Source organism: Nicotiana attenuata, unplaced genomic scaffold (genome assembly GCF_001879085.1).
Source record: "Nicotiana attenuata strain UT unplaced genomic scaffold, NIATTr2, whole genome shotgun sequence".
NCBI lineage: Eukaryota > Viridiplantae > Streptophyta > Magnoliopsida > Solanales > Solanaceae > Nicotiana > Nicotiana attenuata.
The window spans coordinates 40887-60912 of record NW_017671396.1 but is presented as its reverse complement, the minus strand read 5'-3'; the positions used below and the strand labels follow the sequence as shown (position 1 = coordinate 60912).

The 20026-nt window shown below is 36.2% G+C and overlaps 1 protein-coding gene across 2 annotated transcripts; it reads right to left on the bottom strand.

Annotated features, from left to right (window-relative positions):
- Positions 1–1124: 1124 nt before the first annotated feature.
- On the bottom strand, positions 1125–12208 carry LOC109208036 (protein SUPPRESSOR OF FRI 4). 2 transcript variants are annotated; one of them, XM_019371035.1, is made up of 7 exons: positions 11769–12207; positions 5772–5872; positions 4986–5097; positions 3310–3713; positions 2349–2503; positions 2210–2263; positions 1125–1477 (listed from the first exon to the last, which is right to left on the bottom strand). In XM_019371035.1, the coding sequence occupies exons 1-7, from the start codon at positions 11960–11962 to the stop codon at positions 1406–1408; spliced, it is 1092 nt and encodes a 363-aa protein (XP_019226580.1). In that variant the 5' UTR covers positions 11963–12207; the 3' UTR covers positions 1125–1405. The 2 variants fall into 2 exon arrangements, with proteins under 2 accessions (XP_019226580.1, XP_019226579.1); XM_019371034.1 differs by having other exon boundaries at positions 1125–2263; positions 11769–12208.
- Positions 12209–20026: the final 7818 nt, after the last annotated feature.

Sequence of the window (20026 nt, the reverse complement as noted above, 5' to 3'; positions counted from 1 at the left end):
GCCCAATAATTAAGTATAGCGCGGTTATTCACCGCGCTATACCTTAATGGACAAACACGCCGTTAAGGTAAAGAGCAGTGAATAACCGCGCTATACATGTTATGGTGCCCATCTTTTTTTCCACATATTATGGTTCTTTGAGTCCAAAAGAACCACACTTTAATTCCGGACTCGCATACTATGTGGAAAGACAATCAGAACCTGCATAAATTTCTCACACCTAATAATGATATTTTACACAAATGTAGAAAAAGAGCAGAATTACTGAAATAAATCATCTATCCCACTACCATTCTTGCGAATCTTTAGTCGAGTCTTGGCGGGCAAGTATACAAGCAATGGTATAAAGAAGATATGATATCTGACAAGCAAGCAAAAACGGAAATCCACGAATCAAAAAGCAAATCCAGTAATAAATTAACACCATTAACATGCCAAATGCAGCAAGCAAATAGCAGATAGTTGACAGAAGTGGCCAAAAGCTAACCGTCTGACAGTGTCAATTACAGATTTAGACGTTATAAATTAAGGAGTCGTTTGGTAGGAGGTATTAGAAAATATAATGCAAGCATGAGCTCTATGCATTACTAATATTGTTTGGTACATTTTTTCAACTTGTATATAACTGCACTTGGTATTATCCTATGTATAAGTAATGCATAGAAAACCATAGTATTAGTTATACCAAGGCTATTAATGCATGCATTAGTATGGTTAAAGATAAAATTGTCCTTAAAGTCCCTTAAATCTAGAGAATATGGAGGGCATTTTTGTAAACAACTATTTTTCTCAAAAATTATGCAATGCATTATAATTTTAATACACCACATCAAACAATAGATAAAAAATAATATCTGCATAACTAATGCTTGCATTACTAATACACTTTATTCCGCACTATTCTTATATACCCTACCAAACGACTCCTAAGTATTTTTGCGTACATTTATACAGGTTTCCACCTCGAAACAAATTGTGTCCCGATAAATTTACGAAAAAGTGGTTGGATCGGTCACTTCCCTTTGAGCACTGAACCTTTAGAAAATCGAGCATGCACGAGGAACTTTGTTCAAGTTATTTACTATTGTAAAGATGATTTTTCCAAGAAGATCTACACAAATGAATTGAGAAAGGCAATAACTGTCTTGAAAGCGAAATGCAGTACAGGTTATATATCCCAGCTAAACCACTCTGTCATATGTGTGCGCTCCATTTCAAATTCCTTTCCAACTCAAGTAAAAATGAATGCTCTTGTCAATATGTTTTTTTCACAAAGAATACAACATCTAAACCATCCTATGAATCCAGACGAAAGGCAAATCTTCTCAAATTAAACTTCTTTAAAGTTAGAACATTTTCCTACAGTTGCACGAGCGCCCAGCCAACCAGAGCAAAATGACGAGGTCTAAAAAGCCATGCGCCCTGCAAGTCTGCTTTCTGATATTCTTCTGTCTATTGCCGCATCTATTGAAGTCATCTGAAAGAAGGAACGACAGACAGGAAATTTTAGGATAGAAACTCAAAGGTTATTAAGACGATGTATGAGTCAAAAACATAGCCTGCTTTTTCTGAATTTGGCAAAAGAATCTGACCTGGGCCAAATTTGAACCACTGTTCGACCATAAATATCTATAACATAATCAAAGTAATTTGCAAATATCTGTAGAGTCTATGCTTGCTCACCCAAACCCAACTCATTTTAAGGTCAAAGTCAAGGAGAACATGTAACTACAGCAGAAAAGGCAATTTCCAAGAACTAACACATACACGCTGTTCTTATTCTTGTGTGATGCTAGTTGGAGATTCCTTGAGTGGGTGGCAGCATAGTAGTCAGAAATGTCATATTACCTTAACTACCAGCAAAAGATGATGAAGATACATACTTGAATCTTTGATGACCATAAAACTGTTGGGATTGCTTGCCAACCGGAGAATGGCCAAGAGAAGATAAAGAAGCCCATCAATTAATGGGGTTGAAACATACAGTATAATTGATGGATTATCAGATACTCATGCAAGAGTACTAGCTATTTTCAACAAGATGAAGGAGAAGGGAAAGACTTACAAATTTGCTTTACGAATATGAAACAATAGTAAACAACTGAATCTGAGAAATGAAACTAACACCAGCCATCTGGACAAATGTATAACTCAAGGCCACATCCATAGCCATAGGAAGGAATACTAGTATTAGGTAATTATAACTTACCTGGCTAGTCTCATCATGCACCTGATACTTTGGTAAGGACATTCTTCTTTCCTCCTGCAAATATTTCACATCCACACTTAGTATGACAAATTAACTGTAAGACATTAATTACATTTATTAAAACGGAAAGACTACTGACCATGGACATGGCCTCATCATCCCAAACTAAGTAGACCTCATTTGTTGCTGGTTGATTAGCTGGAACTTTGTTTGCAATAACAGGTGGTGGGCCATATGAGGGCCCACTGGTATTCGGGCCAGAGGCATAAGAATGTGAATTTACTGGTGCTGGGGCTGCAGAAAAGAGTAAATGAAATGAGAAATGAAGAGAACTTTTCCACGTTCTATATGAGCCTTGATTCTTACAAAAGTATTACTCATATAGCCAAGACTTGACAGATAAAAGCATAAATCAAACTCTACCACTCAACAAAAACTCTATCAGAGTAGAGAATCAGGCAAGATAACTTGCATAATATTTAACGGAAAACATTATCTGAGGAAGAAATAGGATGTTCTTTTCTCGTCTTCCACAAGTATTCAGGTTAATGCATGCTGTACAAAGACTGTAAGACCGACAGCTTCGAATGTCAAAATTCATCAATATAAAAAAAACTGCACCTAAGAATCCTTTTGTCCCGTTTTTTCCACCCATGGCTCCATACAAGAGTTTTATGACACCTAAATTAATTGCCACAGTCAACACTAAATATTGTATTATAAGGTTAAAACCAACAAAATAATCTGACACCATGGACTTCCCACTTTTTTCCTGATTTCTCACCGAAATATACGTGCATGTGCATCAAATAAAGTTCGCATTATCACCTCATCTAAGCAACTAATAAATTCTCTGCAAGATGCCAAAACTACTTCACAAAGTTTGGAAAGAATCAAGGACAACAAACAGGCTTTGCATTTCAATTCCAAAAACAATCAGGGAATACTATTTCTTACTAATGGATCAGAACAGAGTTGCTTATCCTATCTGGGGTCACAACAGCAAATTGGTAATAAGTAAATTCCCAACAAGAACCATGTCGAAAGTGTCAGCCCTTTAACACAATGGATGAAATATTACAACAGAAGACCTTGAATACCTGAAATCTGATAACCAATGGTGGCAGGAGCGTTGTTGCCCATGTTTGGGTCAATTAAGTTCTTTGCTTCAGCTGCAGAGCTCAACGGCACACTTGTTGGCAGCATTGGAGCTGAAAATGGTGAACTTTGGGCAAGGTTGTTGTTATTAGGAACAACAGGAAATAAGGGCTGAGACATGGGAACAGGTGGGGTAGATGCTGGGAGGCCTGGAGGACTGACAAGCGTTGGTGGTGCAATAGCTGGCATTGGAGGTCTCACATTTTGCACAGGAAATAATGGTTGTTGCGGCAGACCCATCGGTGCAGGAGGTGGAGCCGAGACAGCAGGATATTGTGGATACCAAGGTTGGGGTCGAGGGGGGGCTGGCCAACCAGCGGGAGGCATCGGCACAGCAGGATTATAGCTGCACAAACAGGCAAGATCCATGTAAGAATTTTTTTTTGAAAATCTGATCCCTGTAAGAATTTATATACCTATTAGATGTGCTGATTATAAGTTAATAAATTCAAAGCATGCCAAAAAACAACATAATGTAGAAGAAAAGGTTGAGAAAAAGATATAAATGCCAGGGCTAAAATTTTCCCTATTATCTTTTTTATTTTGGGACAACGGTCTCCTCGACTAGTCCACCAATTAGTCAGTGACAGCCCACAAGCATAGGTGCTTCCGTGGCGGTTCATATCAGTGTTGTAGATGGGATTCAAACATGGAATTTCAAAGATTGTTACTTCTATCCCTCAACTAATCAGTCATCCCTTGGAGACAAAATTCTGTTTTATCTATATGCCAGAATGCTAAGTATAACAAGGAAGAAACGGTTCAACTTCAATACTGAAACCCAAGTTGCTGGACACCTGAAAAACTAGCGCTAGAACTCTTTACAGACCAATTCTTGACAAACTTTAGGTATGCCACACAATCAGTCATAACTATAACAAAGTCAGAGCTGGGATATACTATATTGAAGAGCTTGATTCCTAATCTCATATATTCATTATTCGGCTCATTTGACCAACACTAATCTTAACATAGCAATCTTTCAGAAGAAATCAAGAAACGTTAGGTAATCCAAGAATAGAAAAAACAAAGCAAGCAGTAGTCCTCCCTTCCCATCCTTCTGGGCATAAGTAAAAGCAATTTGTAGTCCTCAAAAAGACCAGAATCGACTACTCCTATAAAAGAACTAAACTTTAGTACAAAAAGAGTAATGCTAAATCACTGGCTCGGGATGGGCTCCATATTGGAATATCTTAAGTCTATCTTAAAAGGGCAGCCCGGTGCATGAACTATCCCCCCCGTTCACGTAGGGTTCGGGTGAGGGCCGCACCCAAGGGGGTGCAATGTAGGCAGCCTACCCTGATGCAAGCATCAGCAGCTGATTATAAGTCTATCTTCTTAAAAAGAAATAGTTGGTTCGCTTATTTTCTATTGATACCTGTGTTATTTACTAGTCAAAATTGTAAAAGTTTTTCTTTTTCAAGAAGTACGAATTTTCTTTGCATTTATTCTGTCTTACACACAGAAACTTATTCAACGAATATACTCTTTGATACTGATAAACCGACATGAATGACAGATTCCATCTTAAACAAAACTTATTCAAGCAGAACATACGCTTGAAAGTATCCTAATTTATTCAAGCACAAGGAAATTTGAACATTCCATGAGTACATACAGTGGTGGCATTGCACCAAAAGGTGCCCGGGGAGGGTATCCTGGAATTGCACCACCAACATACTGGGATGACGGAATGTCCACTTTGGCAGTTTTTGCTGGGGCCTCATCATCTACAGAAAAATAAAATCCATTGAGAAAACAAACTTAGGTTTATGTAGTTATGAAAGCATAGAAGCCAGAACAAATAACTATAGCAGCATCTATGGAAAAGATTTGCAGAAAGCTGAAAAGGCAATAAGCTCATATTAACTCAAAGATGAGATAAAGGAAGGCACTAAAAGCTCAAACACAAAGGTACTAAAAGCTTAAACACATAAAAACCAGAGGACAGCAAGTAGAGAATTCAGAACATCAATTGCTTTTAGTTTAGCAAGATGCAAGGTTGAAAACTTAAAAACAAGCTTCCAATTTCTGCAAGTTCCAGGCTTAAACAGAAGCAGAGCTCGTCAGGTGCCCATACTTAAACACAGACTTAACACCAAATAGAAGTAAAATAGTGAGTATGATACAAGCTCCAGATAGCTACTTCTTTAACTATATTCAAACTAATGCCCTGAAATTCAGTAGCACTATTTCAAGTTTTCAACACCCTGAATTAAAATTCCTATAACCAAGTTAAGGAAACATTCTCGCCACATTAGTTGCTATTCAATAATAACAACACAATGGTATAGCAAGCAAGACAAGAATGCAAAAGTAACTTCTATACTTGTCACAATTCAGCAATAGGGCTCCCCCATGTCACTCAAAGGCAAAATCAAGCACATCACTATAAAGCACATACCTTCCTCTCCATAGTGAGCTGCTAAGACATCAGGTGGGATTCCTTGCATTCCATATACTTCAATATCTGTTGACTCTCTGCCGGCTTTGGCATTCGGTACCCTGTAACAGCCAAATACTCTTGCTTAATGCATTTAATGCAAAAAAAACACCTCACAAAAAATGCAAAAAAAAAAAAAAAGCACGAACAATCATCAGCATATTGGTTCCTCACTTCCTCCCTGCCAATGCTTCCTTGGTAGTTTGACCAGGCAAGATGATTCGGCAAGAAGAGTTAAGAATTTACAAAGATAAGTGGGTCGAAAGACAAGGTCAAAACTTGCTTTAAAACTCAGAAGCATCCATCCACAGTAGACCTAAGGTAGCATACACCAACATCAACAGCTATGTCTCCCAAACAAGTTAGGGTCTGCTATATAAATCCCTAACATCCATTCTGTTCCATTGGATCCGTTTTACTACAATACTCAACGATTTGTCTTAAAATCTCCTATATGGTTCATACACTTCCAATGTGTCCTACTCTATCCAATGCAGTATGACATTCACAATTCTTTTAGTTGCATTAATGGATACAGAGAAGGGGAACCTTGGTGCAACGGAAAAAATTGCCGCCGTGTGACCAGAGATCTCGGATTCAAGCTGTATCCCTAGAGAGAGTAGAATAGAAGAGTCTGCCGACTTTTCGTTTTAGAAGGTTTAAGTGTCCGTAGACGAAACATCCTTTTGCAGAAATGCAAGGTAAGTTTGCATACAAAAAACCCAGCAGTTCCCCAAACCCTACGCATAGCTGGAGATTATGCACCAAGACAGCTCTTCATCAAAAGGTAATAGAATGATCTTATACTGTAAAATTTAACTTCTGATATAGAGAATAAATGATTCTTCCTACAACTTCACATTAGGCAAATTCTAAAATATGAAAATATATCGGGCATTGGCATATCATATTTTTTTGGTGTTATTCCCTATATTATAACCAAAAAACTGACCTACTTTACATGGTGCATTTTTTTAGGTAAAGTAAATAATTTTGTTAATAATCAAATAAAAAAAATACACATAAAGGGATATCCTCTACCTCATCGGGGTAGAGGTAAGGTCTGCGTACATAGTACCCTCCCCAGACCCCACTTGTGGGATTTTACTGGGTCGTTGCTGTTGTTGTACACATAAAGGGATATCATGACAAGAAAACCAAAAGTTAAATAATTTTTTTCCTGTTTCAAAGTTAATAGACATGAATTCCTTACAGGCTGCACAACAAAATTTACGTTTAAATTTTCTTCATCTGTCACATTATGACTACTTAACATAACGATACTCTTTTTTTTTTTGTATAAATTTCAAAAGGAGAAAAATAAAACTCAACTGTTCCTTATTTAATATGACCAATTTTCAAGCTAGCTTTTATGCTTTCGTGTTAAATATTCGTATTAACAGCAATATATGCTTACACATCTTTCAAGGTATCTGCTCGAACTTGTATTCAAAAGTAAATACCCACTCACTTGGATATAAATTTTCGTTACACTTTTATGAACAACCTTGATAGAGGGATTAAAGAAGGAAGCTCATAAAGAAGCAAGTTCTCAAGGAAATCCAATAACGAGGAGGAAGAGGATCCTAGAAGCAGCATAATGCAAATTTTCATTTTCTACAATAAAAATCTTTATTTTCCTTTAATCATTTGAAATAGCATATCTTCATTTTCCTTTGGAATATATGGAAGAACATATATATGTCAGAAGCCATAATTAATAATATTTCTTGTACAATTTCTATCCCTGCAAAATCTTTCTCCTCCTTTCCCGCTGTTTGTGGGATGGGAGTTGATTTTGAAAAACAAATCATCCTCCGGTAGTTAAATGAAAAAGAATACTTTTGCTTCACCTTAAAGCTCACCCATCCCCATCAATCATAATCCAAGTCTATCTCCCAAGAAGCTTTTTCTACCAGCTTACGGGGAAGAAGCTCATACTTTACTAAGACACCATTAGTTAGTAAATTATAAGAAGAATCAAAACTTCTCCTTTTAAGCCTCATCATATGTATCAAAATCTTCCAAATTAACTCTTGTTAACGCTTCCATTTAACTTTAAACCCAAATATGTATTCACAAAAATACACTCCTGAAAGCACAGAAAGGAAATCTCCAAATCTTCTCTTTCCCCTTTCCTCACAAAAGCCATTGTTTTGTGTAATGTTGTGTATAACGGGGCTACAGCTGGTGATGCTGATGCCTAGGACTATATTTGACCTACTAAAATGCCTATACAGGAAAGGCAAAGACAAAGAAACTATGAAGTGGACCACAATCCTAGCCTGCATTTGGTGGACCTTATGGAACGAAAGGAACCAACGTTGTTTTGAAGGTCACTCTAATTCGGTCTGGAAGATATAAATCAACTATCTTTTTTTTTCTTTTCCTTTTGGTGTAAAATAGAGTAGGGCAAATGAGGCTCTATGTTAGACATAGAATCTTTACATGGATATGTGATGCTTATAGAGGAGAGCTAGCCAGTTTTTGCTTTTTGCTGATGATCCTGATGCAAAATGGCCTAGCACCTCCTTAGTGTTGTTTTGCTACTAATGGAATTTTCCTTTAGGCTTTTACTGATAAAAGAAAGAACCATTTATGAGTAAATAAGTATTTAAATCACAATTAACACCAAGCGAGTAATAGGTATAAAACCAATCCATAGCTCCGAGGAGCTTAAAAGTTAGATGTATCCATACCTCCCACCGCAACAAGTACGAGACTCTTATGAAAAAGAAATCACCTAATTTTTTGTGTCTGCTAGGATTTAACCTGGTCCCCAAGGTATGCACACACTTCATTGACCACTAGGTCACACACTTGGGTGCGAGAATTTAATACTATCTAGAGATACTTTTTTTTATCGGTAAGTAAAGTACTATCAATAGACATTTTTTCTTAAGAACTCAACTTATCTCTCTTTCCACAACATCTACATGATGTTATGAGCCATCCACATGAACCATCATTTCATACCGATAAAGTGTCCATTTTGTGCTTCAAACCATATTCAAACAACTCTACTGTTACTTTTTAGTTCCAACAACATGTTTCTCATGTATATCGTTTATACTCGTTCCCTTCCCTCTTTTTCCACATGGCCCATATACAACTAAAATTTCCATTTTCTCCTTCCAACTGCTTCTCCCTAGATCCAACATAAGTCTCTCAAAGTGATGCTTACCAAGGCCCAAATATATAGAACGAACCGCTATCCTTAAAAGCAAAAAGCCCAAAACATCAAAAAGGCATCGAAAAGGCTCATGGGACATGAAGCAAAAATCAAGAAAGATTGAAAATGCCATATATTATTGATTTAGTACTATAATAATCAAAGTCGAGCTAAATATAACTAATTTTCAACATCCAACATACAGTAGATCAAGAAAGATTGAAAATGCCATATATTATTGATTTAGTACTATAATAATCAAAGTCGAGCTAAATATAACTAATTTTCAACATCCAACATACAGTAGTGCCTATAAGAATCTAACTCCTCGGATTCAATGACCATTTCTAGTAGGGGTCGCTTTGGGCGCTTCATTGTTTGAAGCGCACACTTTATCCGAAGCAAATGGCTTCAACCATGAAGCGGCGAATCCTCACTTCGCATCGCTTTGTCGCTTAAAGTCCGTCAATACTGAGGTAGCTCATAAAAGTAGTTTCAGGTTCAAAGGCTAAAGCTTCTATTAGGAGAATCCCTTTGCAGCCCTTTCCCTTAATAACAAGGTAAGCTCCAGAAACAAACTAATGTGCACTGATGTTACTAACTGTTGATGTGGCAAATAAAACTAGTGAAAAGAAGGAGAAGGGTTCTCCTTTGTATCTGGAGATGAGATCCTCAATTTTTCTAACAAAAACTCCATTTTTCTCGGTAAAGCACAGTCAGTTTGGGTGGAAGACACATGGCATATCATGTCACGAGGACATGTTCAATAAGGCCCATTTTCGAACATAAGGAGCTCATAGGTCGAGCCCAAGATTAGGTGTCTAAATAAAAGAAAATTTGACAAGTTGCCACCTACGTACTCCACCTAATTAAAACACAACTACATCTTTCTAATAACTGAGAAATTTTCGAGGGCCAGCATCGCATAGCTTGAGACTCGGTAGATAATGGGTATCTTCCTCTACCCTTCTCCGCTTAAATACTAGGCCTTTGTGTGCGACAAGAGTTCAAATCCTTGATGTGCGTCTAACACACACATTATGCATTGCGCTCTTACCAATACACCAAAGCCTTAGGGCACCACCCAATTCAAAAATGACATAACGAATAAAGAAAGAAGAGCTATCTTGACATATAACAATTTAAAAAGGGCGAAGGCAATTTCTACACAAATATAAAATAAATTAAAGATATATCGTCTATAAAAAAACCACCAAAAAAATACGTGAAATTTCTATAGCAAAGACAATTCGTTTATCTATACATGGAGCAAAAAGGTGGGGAACATCGAAAAAGAGATTAAAGTTAGTTGCTTAAAATAAGAGAGTTTTCCATTATGACCTTACAAAGGCCAATGGATATAGCCCAATTAAAGGTTTGCTTGGTCCGGATAACAAGAACGGCTTATGACTTCTTAGACAAATTATAATTTCAATTACTAGAATATTCAATTTGGTTAATGTAAAACCTCTCAAATTGACTGTTTTTGGATAAATCATGTAAAGTTTTTGTCATTCATACAACATGCCAGGCTGAGACGAAATTCGGAATGAAGATATTTGGGACAAGGTGGAAGTGGCCTCCATGGTGGACAAGTTGCGAAAAGCAAGGCTGAGATGGTACGGGCATGTGAAGAGAAGATGCACAGATGCTCCAATAAGGAGGTGTGAGAGGTTGGCCATGGGGAATATGCGGAGAAGTAAAGGTACGTCTAAGAAGTAATTGAGAGAGGTGATAAGGCAGGACGTGGCGCTGCTTCAGCTATAAGCGGACATGATCTTTTAGGAAGATGTGGAGATCGAGAATTAGGATAAAAGGTTAATAGGTAGTCGAGCATGTCTATCGTACGTACCAGTAATATTAGTATATTCTCATATTTTCTTATTCCTAGATTTTTCTCACTACATTTTGTTTCTTTCGTCGTTAGCTATCTTACTTACTTTGATGTTATTACTGCATGTGACTGTGTCCTTTTGCATCTTTCCTTCAGTCGAGGGTCTATTGGAAACAACATCTCTACCCTCACAAGGCAGGGATAAGGTCTGCGTAAACACTACCCTCCCATGATCCACTTGTAGAATCCCACTGTGTTGTTGTACACATGCCAAGTTGGGAAAGTCTGTAGAATCTAATCAACAATCACCTTTTCTTTTATAAGATTTGTGTCTAAGCCATCTTGCACCTCGGCTATTTTTCCACATACCTACTACCTCATGTCAGCACAATTACCAAGTAACTTTACCCACCAAGGCTTAGACAGATGGAAGGAAATCCTACTTACCTATCCAAATTATCTATACACACGGGTATTTCCTAATCGTACCAAAAATTACATTAAAAGAAAGACGTCCTTTTAGACTACTTATGTTCATCCTACTACTCAGGAGCTATGTTGCGTGGACTCTCCAAAATGTAGCCGCACCCGTGTCGGATCCTTCAAAAATGCATCTGTTTTAGTCTTGGTAGGCAGAGTTAATTGGCCACAGTTGGGAGGATACAGGTAGTTAATAGAAAATATCATTCCTTCTATTATGGTATTGGTAAATTTATACTGTTGTAAAAAATATTTTAGAGGTATTTACTTCAAATATCAGTTAATCATCAATATATAAGAGCTAAAGGCAAAACTTAGCTAGTATGTTGACAGCAGCGACAGCAAAACATACAAATACCACATTGAATGCAAGAAGACATTTATCAAAACAGAGGGCTAAAAAGGGCAAAGTTGAGAATGTAGCTACAGAATTATCATCAGAGAAACTCCAAAAAAAAAAAAAAATACGCACTTGCTGACGGTCTCTTTGTGAACCTGAAGAACGTGAATGGCCATGCCACCAGCAGTGGAAAGCTTCTTATGGCAAACATGGCATTTGAAGTGTTTAGCCTTTTGATGCTGAACCAAAATCTTCTCATCATCAAATTCCCTGTCACAATAATAACACCATACTTTATCGGATGCTCTCTTCTTCTTCTTCCCCATTTTTCCTCAACAGAAAACCTAAATTCCTTCCGCCTTTTTGCAGTTGGAGTCAATCGGAGTAATCAGCGTATGCCGATTTGTTAGCGTTCGAGAAATCAATTCGAGGCTAGGGTTTTTCTGTCTCTCTCTCTCTCTCTTTGATGAAGGGAGACAGTTTAGGGTTTCTCAAAAAGAAAACGGGAGGGGGAGGGGAGCCACTTCCTAATAATGAAAGTTTCTTTTCCTTTAAATTTCTTCTCCTCTGTGTAGGATGGGGGTGTATTTATCACCATGATGAACAAAGAAATTAAAAGTTTTTTTATTATATTACTTTTGTGTTCAATTAGGGACACTAATAAAATTATATTAAACTTGATAATAGTTGCAAATGAGAAATTTATTGTTTAATTTTCAACTTTTTAGACTTAATTGTGTTAGCTAGGTTTAAAAAAAAGGGTTTGAAATACATAACTCATTAGTTTTTAATTGGGAGAATAATGAATACTCCACTTGGTAAGTAAAAGATATATTACGAATATTAAATGTGAGCTCCCATCATCTTTCTGTAAAGTATAATATAATTCAAGGGTCCATTTGGTTCAAAGCATAGATATTCATCGATTGTAATTTCGGGATAACACGCCTAGAATTATAACACCAAATCTTATATGGGATATAGCTAATATCAAATTTTTGGTATGACATTCTCAATATTAGCTAATACTCATGTAAATGTAAAGTTTAAAATTTTATAAAAAGATGAACAATATTTTGCATTCATTAAAACCAAAAGGTGAAATAGATGGAGTACCAAACAATTTTGCTAGCGTTTGGCCATAGATTTCCAAATTTGTTTTGAAAAATCTGATTTGGATGAAGTTTGATTTGAAGATGAAACGTGTTTAGACTTTAGACATCACTTTTCAAAACATATTTTGCAAATTTATTTTGGAAAACAAAAAATGAAACATGACTTATACCCACAAATTCTAAAAACATCACAAATACTCAACAATACCATTATCAATAACATTCATATTATTATTGTAAACCATAGTCCTGAACATAAATAAATTTGGTACAAAATTATCATTTTTATAATGAACTACATGATACACTATCAGATGACCGTGGAGACGAAGCAATATTATTACAAAATAATAAATGGTGGGTTCTTTTATAAAATACAAAAGTTTGAGGTGATTTTAAAAAAATATAATAGTGATATTTTGGCCCAAAACGAGCTATTGAGCTAGTTTTGGGATTTGAGATTTGAGATTGAGATTTTTACGTTCCTATACACTATATAAAACTATATTACCCTCCCTACTCAAGTTTTACTATAATTACATTTTATATACCCAATTACCATTTATTTATGTTTTGAGGGAATTAATGATAATAATTAGTGTCCTAAAATTACTCTAACATATCTTCCACTCCCCCACGTTTCTCTCTCCACATTCCACCCCCCTCCCCCACGTATCTTGCACCCGCCCACGATTCCACCATTGACAACCATTAAAAAGCTTTGAAGCTTTGAATTCGAATTTGGGTTTTCAAAAAACATTATTTGTTTGAATTGGATGTTGTTGCAAAGAATTGAGAATTCTCTCTACGTCTCTCTCTATTTCTCAATCCCTAATTTTAGTAATGTAAAGCAAAGGAAAAGAGAGCAGCAATTCCACCATTAACAGCCATTAAAAAGCTTTGAAGCTTTGAATTCGAATTTGGGTTTTCAAAAATCATTATTTGTTTGGATTGGGTATTGTTGCAAACAATTAGGAATATGATTTGGAGTTTATATCTCAACTTTGAGGGGTTTTGGTGAAGATTAGACTTGGTTTTGGCTAAATTTCAGATTGAAACTCGAATAAGAAGAAGAAGAAGAAGAAGAAGAAGACGACATGATATACATTATATTTACGAAATTGTAGTAAAATTGTAGAAAAATTGTATTCTATTGTTTATATATTTTTTTTATTTATTTAACTATTGTATGAAAGTTGAACAACATTGCATAAAAATTATATTTAAGTTGTATGATATTGTAGCTGTTATAACTGAGTAGAAATAATGTATAAAAATTGTAGATAAGTTGTATAATATATAATTAGTTGTATGAAATTTGTTTTTACTATGTATAAATCAGATACAAAATATACAAAAGACATATTGTATAAATTTTGTATTTAAGTTGTATGTTATTGTAGTTGTATTTAACTGAGTAGAAATAATGTATAAAAATTGTAGATAAGTTGTATAATATATAATTAGTTGTATGAAATTTATTTTTACTATGTATAAATCAGATACTAAATACACACATATTGTTTTAAATTTTGTATAAAATTTGTATTTAAGTTGTATGTTATTGAGTTATATTTAACTGAGTAGAAATAATGTGTGAAAGTTGTAGATGAGTTGTAGATAAATTGTATAATATATAATTAGTTGTATGAAATTTATTTTTACTATGTATAAATCAGATACAAAATATACAAAAGACATATTGTATGAAAGTTCAACAACATAGTAAATTCCCCCAAATTCACTGTGATTTCCCATAAGAGATGAGTTCTTTACTAAAACAGGAACTGCATCTGCCCCACCATTTATGCACAAAGCCAGCAACAATGAGACACAATGCTCCTTTGTTGTCCTTGAATTGCACGAATTTAAAACATCGATAATAATAGGTAAAGCTCCAGCATAAAGAACAACCACTGTTCCATCAAGCCTTTCACAAAGACTTGATAAAACTGCTAAAGAATCTGTAATGATATCTTCCCTTTCGAAAGATTTCAACAGATTAACAAGCAAGGGGACTAATCTAGCAGCAATTACTCTCCAGTGGTTTTCGGGGCGCATTAATAGGCCAAAAATGGCGACCAAGGCATTATTTTTACCATGGTCAGCGCCATTTCTGAGCAGCTCCAAAAGTGATGGTGTTGATACCCAATTTTTTCCTCAAACTATTTTTAAATTTGCATATATGCCTTCAAAATTACTTTTTATAATAATTGGTATTTTTCCATAATTTTTCATATTATTATCAATTTATTTTCTAATTTATTCAGTATTTTATATCCAATAATTATCCATAAATTGCATTAAAAGTAATTTCAAAGTATTTCTTAGCTCAATATATCATTTTTAATCCTATTAGGATTTAATTATTTCACAAATTAGCCAATTCGGCATTGTTTGGCTATTATTACAATAATTTTGCAATTATAGCCTAATTGTACACTTTATGATATTTTAACTCAATAATCAGTCATTTCATATTTTTCATATTAGCTAATTACCTTAATTTCACTTATTTAGCTTTAATTTTATTTTATCTAATTATTAGCCATTTTTATTAATTATTTATTTAATTTAGTTGGGTATTTAATAAGTAGCTACTCTTATTTAAATTATAACCTAAATCAAACCAACCCCAAACTCAATTAAATAACCATCAGACCCAAGCCCAAACCCAAACCATACCCGACCCAATCCCTGGTCCAATCTGGACCGTTGATCAATTCTAATCAACGGTCCAGATCCCCCCTTACCATATTAAACCCTAACGACTACCCCCCTATCTCTCATTTCCCCCTCTCATTTCTCTCTCAACCGGCCTCTCTAACTCCCTCTCTCTATCTCTGGTTCTCTCTAGAACCTTCTCTTCTCTCCTCCTCTCCGATGGACCCTGTCCACCTTCTCCGGTCACCTCCCTCGCCGGAGACCATGGCCTCTCATCATCTTATGGCCTCTGCTTCACCCCCACGCCGGTTTAACACTACCCTGAGGTCCTCAAGTGAACCTGGAGCGGTTCAACTCCTATCCATGGTCTTTCACGCCATTTTCCGACCATCCGTGGCTATTTGAGTAAGATCTATGGTTTTTCCGGCTAAAACAGGTAACACTTTAAGGTTCTCTCATCTTCTCTGGGTTCTCTGAAACCCTAACTCTTAAGATTTTCTGATTTCTTTTAGATCTGTGTATATTATGAGCTTTTGTTGTTTTCCTCAAAGGTTTTTCCGATTTTTCTAAAATAACTTCTCACCTTCGAACTAGGGTTCTTAAACACCTTTCGAAAACGCTTATTTCTTCTGATTTTTGTATTAATCCGCAAACGTTTGTTTAATCTTTTTCCTCTATTCGAGTTATTCTGATAAAAACCCTAATTTCGTCTCTTAAACTTCTTAGATCTGTACAGATCCGAGAAGGATCGAACTTATTTTACTTGTTTTATGGAAAATCTCCTGATTTTCGAGCGGTTTGTCATCTTCCTAAACTAGGGTTTTTGAAAATCTTTTCTTCGAAACACTTTCCGGTTTTAAGTGTATATATGTGTTTTGACTGATTTTGTTGAGTTCTTCCTTGACCCTAACTAGCCTACGTCGAAAACCCTAATTTTTAGGGTTCTTCGTTTGGTTGTATTAGCATGACTTACTAACTCTCATATTTCTTTTGAGTTCTTGTGATTTCTTGTGACTGCCTTGCCTTGATATGCTTCTACTGAGTTTCTCAACCTAGACTTACATCAATTCTGTGTGTTTGTGTTCATCTTGACTGTTCGCATCAAGACTTGCATCTTTCTCACTGATTCAGTATCGTTTTATCTTCATTTTTTGCTAGAGTCGTGTGCTAATTCTTGACTACCCATGTCTTACTCTATTTATATGTTAATCATGCTGACTCTTTTCCATGTTTTTTCTCTTTGATTGATTTTGAATTCCTTATTACTTGGTGTGATTTGAACATTTCCCTTTAGACCCCCCGACCCCTACCTTTCCACTTAATTTGATTAGTTGCTTGCCTTAATTAATTTTCCTTGCCTTGTCTGCATTGCTACTGATTGTCTCCTTAGTTTGAAAACTTTATGAACCTATCCTTAATTACATGTTCTATACTAGTACTATTTTTGAAATCTTTCCTTATTTGTTATACTCCAGCTGTGTATGATTTCTTTCCTTACTTGCCACCTGCTCTTTACCATTTACACTGACTCCCTTAATTAAAGGGAGATTCGAACCAATTTTTTATACTGAGTTCTATGATCACTGAAGAATTGATTCTTGACTTATTTTAACCAGTTTTCAAACTACTATATAAATGACTCTCTTCTACAGTTTTAAGACACGAGCAATAGTTCAGAATACACACACACACACTCAAACTCTCTCTTCTTTCTCTGCCACTTGTGCTAACTGCTTGTCTAGCCGGCTGAAAGTCAAGGCTAGACTGTGGAACTCTACTTACTTTATTTTATGCACTTTACTTCTTCAACTGGTATGTCTCTAGTTTAAATTTAAAACTCAACTTTATGCGTTCCATGCCTATACATCCATGCTTGCTACTGTAGTAGTTATTCAAATTGATTCTATGATTGATGTTGTTAAGCACGTCTAAATTCTTGCCTTGTGTGTAATCATCATATCAGACTTTACTTAGTTCTTTGATACTTGTACAGCATGTTCACTTAGTTCCCTTACCCCTCCCTAACTGGTATAACCATGTAGTGTCAAACTTTGTTCAACAAAACCCTTGTCTTCAACATGATCATGCTGCACTCTTCCCTATGTTTTAAATGTCTGTTACCATGACTGATTTGTTCAATGGATTCATAGTTGTTCTGTATATTTGTTGCATCAAATGTTTCCCCATTTATGTGGTTTCAAACCTGTATGTTCCCAATGCCTCATTTCCCTGTTTGTGTTTGTACTATGATTTGTTTTTCAGTTGCTGATTGTCCTGTTTCTTTTCTTTTCACCAAGGCAAACTCTTCTATTGCCTTCCAAAACTTATTTCAAACTAATATTTTCCAAATTATTTCCAACTCAACTCTTTTAAATCTATGTCAAGCACTCTCACATATAATCTTAGGCCACTAGGTTCTGCCCCTTTTGTGTGAGCCTTGCCTTGGGACCCTTGAGTTCCCTCTCAACTTGGACACATAAAAGCTGGCATTTCCACACTGCACTTACTCTGTCTTGGTTATGCAATCTGGGTGTGAGCACTGCCCGGGATCCCTAGAGGTCCCTAGGGAACTCTGACACACCCAGATATGAGAAAGACTATGGAACAATCTTAGCACTTGAGGTGGTTTATTGCATAACTCAAGGAGGAAGTCCTAATCAGGTGCTGAAAGTCTGGGCCTGTTTCAAGCTCTCTATAGTGTAATTTTTACTTTTCTTATGTTATTCATTCACATGGTCTGTAATAATTTGTAAACGATATTGGGGTAATTAGTAAAAAGGGCGGGCATTTACATGTTTGTGGGGTAAGGCGGGTAGAAACCATGCCTATAGGACTTTACATTTTTTTAAGATGTTTGTCTTACCATGTTAGAAACCATGCCTATAGAGTTTTACTATACTTGCCTTACCATGTTAGAAATCATGTTTAATAGGTCTCAAAATCAATTTCACAAATAGATGTCATGCCTATAGGATATAATTTAATCAAGCTTCTGCTATAACAAGTGTTAAATGTTTTCTTTCATTGGTCATCATGCCTGCCAAGTTTCTGAAATCAGTGTTAAACAACTAGATGTCAGGCCTATAGGGAATAACTCTAGAAATTCTGCCAATAGATCTCAATTAGTTTTGGTTAAATAAATCAATCCAGTCCACGTTTTAGTACGTTTCGAAACTGGTTTAATTAATGGTTTATTTTCTCTAAAACAAGTTCTTTCAAAACTGCCTTGATTTGTCATTAGATATCATGCCTATAAGGACTCAAGAGTCCGCTTTAAGAAACCTGCCTTGTTTCACTATATAAAATATAGTCATCTGTGTTCCGCGCCTAGGCAAGCCTTAGGCAATCAATTTTAATAAAACCAGAACCGTCTTTGTGGTTAGTGTTTAATTGTCAACGTGTTAAAACCAGTAGGCATGCCTGATTCGGACTTCTTTTCTGAGTCATGTAATAAATCTGGTTCTATTGTTATCACGTAAATACCTTGTTAGGATCAGAATATGGACCTTACCTGTGTATGAGTCGTGCTGTCTGTGTGCATTACTTGTGGAGCCTTCTATCTGTTTTCTGTGTTTTCCCCCTAAATGCAGTCCTATGTGTTCTTGTTTGTCGCCTAGTATTTTGCCTTTAAACTTGAGGGTCTGCCCAGAACCCCCACCCCATTTATAGGATAGGAGTCCTAAATTCCTCCGGGACTGATAGGAAGGGACGGGTAACAGCATGCAATAGGGGTCGAGACCAACCTTCGCTGTAATTACCTTCACGGGGCGGGAAAGGGTAGATATGGATATGATGACCGGTGCGCTAATGCCGCGCGTAGCCCCTTTCCAAGGAGTGATTACCGGGTATTCCATTGATGTGATCCATATTATGAACAAACCTAGGATACCCCCTTACATTCCCAAGTATGCTTAGATTAAAATCTTGCTTTGTCACTAATTGCTTTTCAAACATATGTGTATTTAAACTTAAATCCCCTACTATTTGAGCCATGCTTGTTTATTTGTTAATTGTCTAAATTCACAGAAACTGTCTGGCCGGGAACCACACTAGTGGATCCTGAGGGGTGCCTAACACCTTCCCCTTAGGATAATTTCAAGCCCTTACCCTATCTCTGGTTACCAAACGTAGTTATAGATGAACCTTATAGGTACCCTAACGCACCTTAAATTGTTAGGTGGCGACTCTTCAAAATGCAAACCCCTTTCCCAAAAGGAACGAGTTGTCTCAACCAAAACGTCACGAACCCGATTTCGCGAGAAAAAGGGGGCACGATAGCATGGAGACTCTGCTGGGGACCTTAGGCTTTTACCATTTCAGACCATTTTTTGTGAATTTGTGCAATTATTGGTTTAATTCCTATAAGCGTTTAATTTCTCCTTCAAGAGCAACTGACGTATCTTTCTTGTTTCCGTCCTTTACTGCTGCTTTAAATTATAAAATTGCTGTATTTATCGCTTACTTAACGTGCAAATACATGACAACATGCTTTTAATTATTGCATAATCATGCTCAACATCATACTCCACTCGTGCAAAACGAAATACTATAGCAACGCTTGATGAGTGGTTGCGCCCTTGCTATATCATTACCCCCTAAATTCGAAAAGGC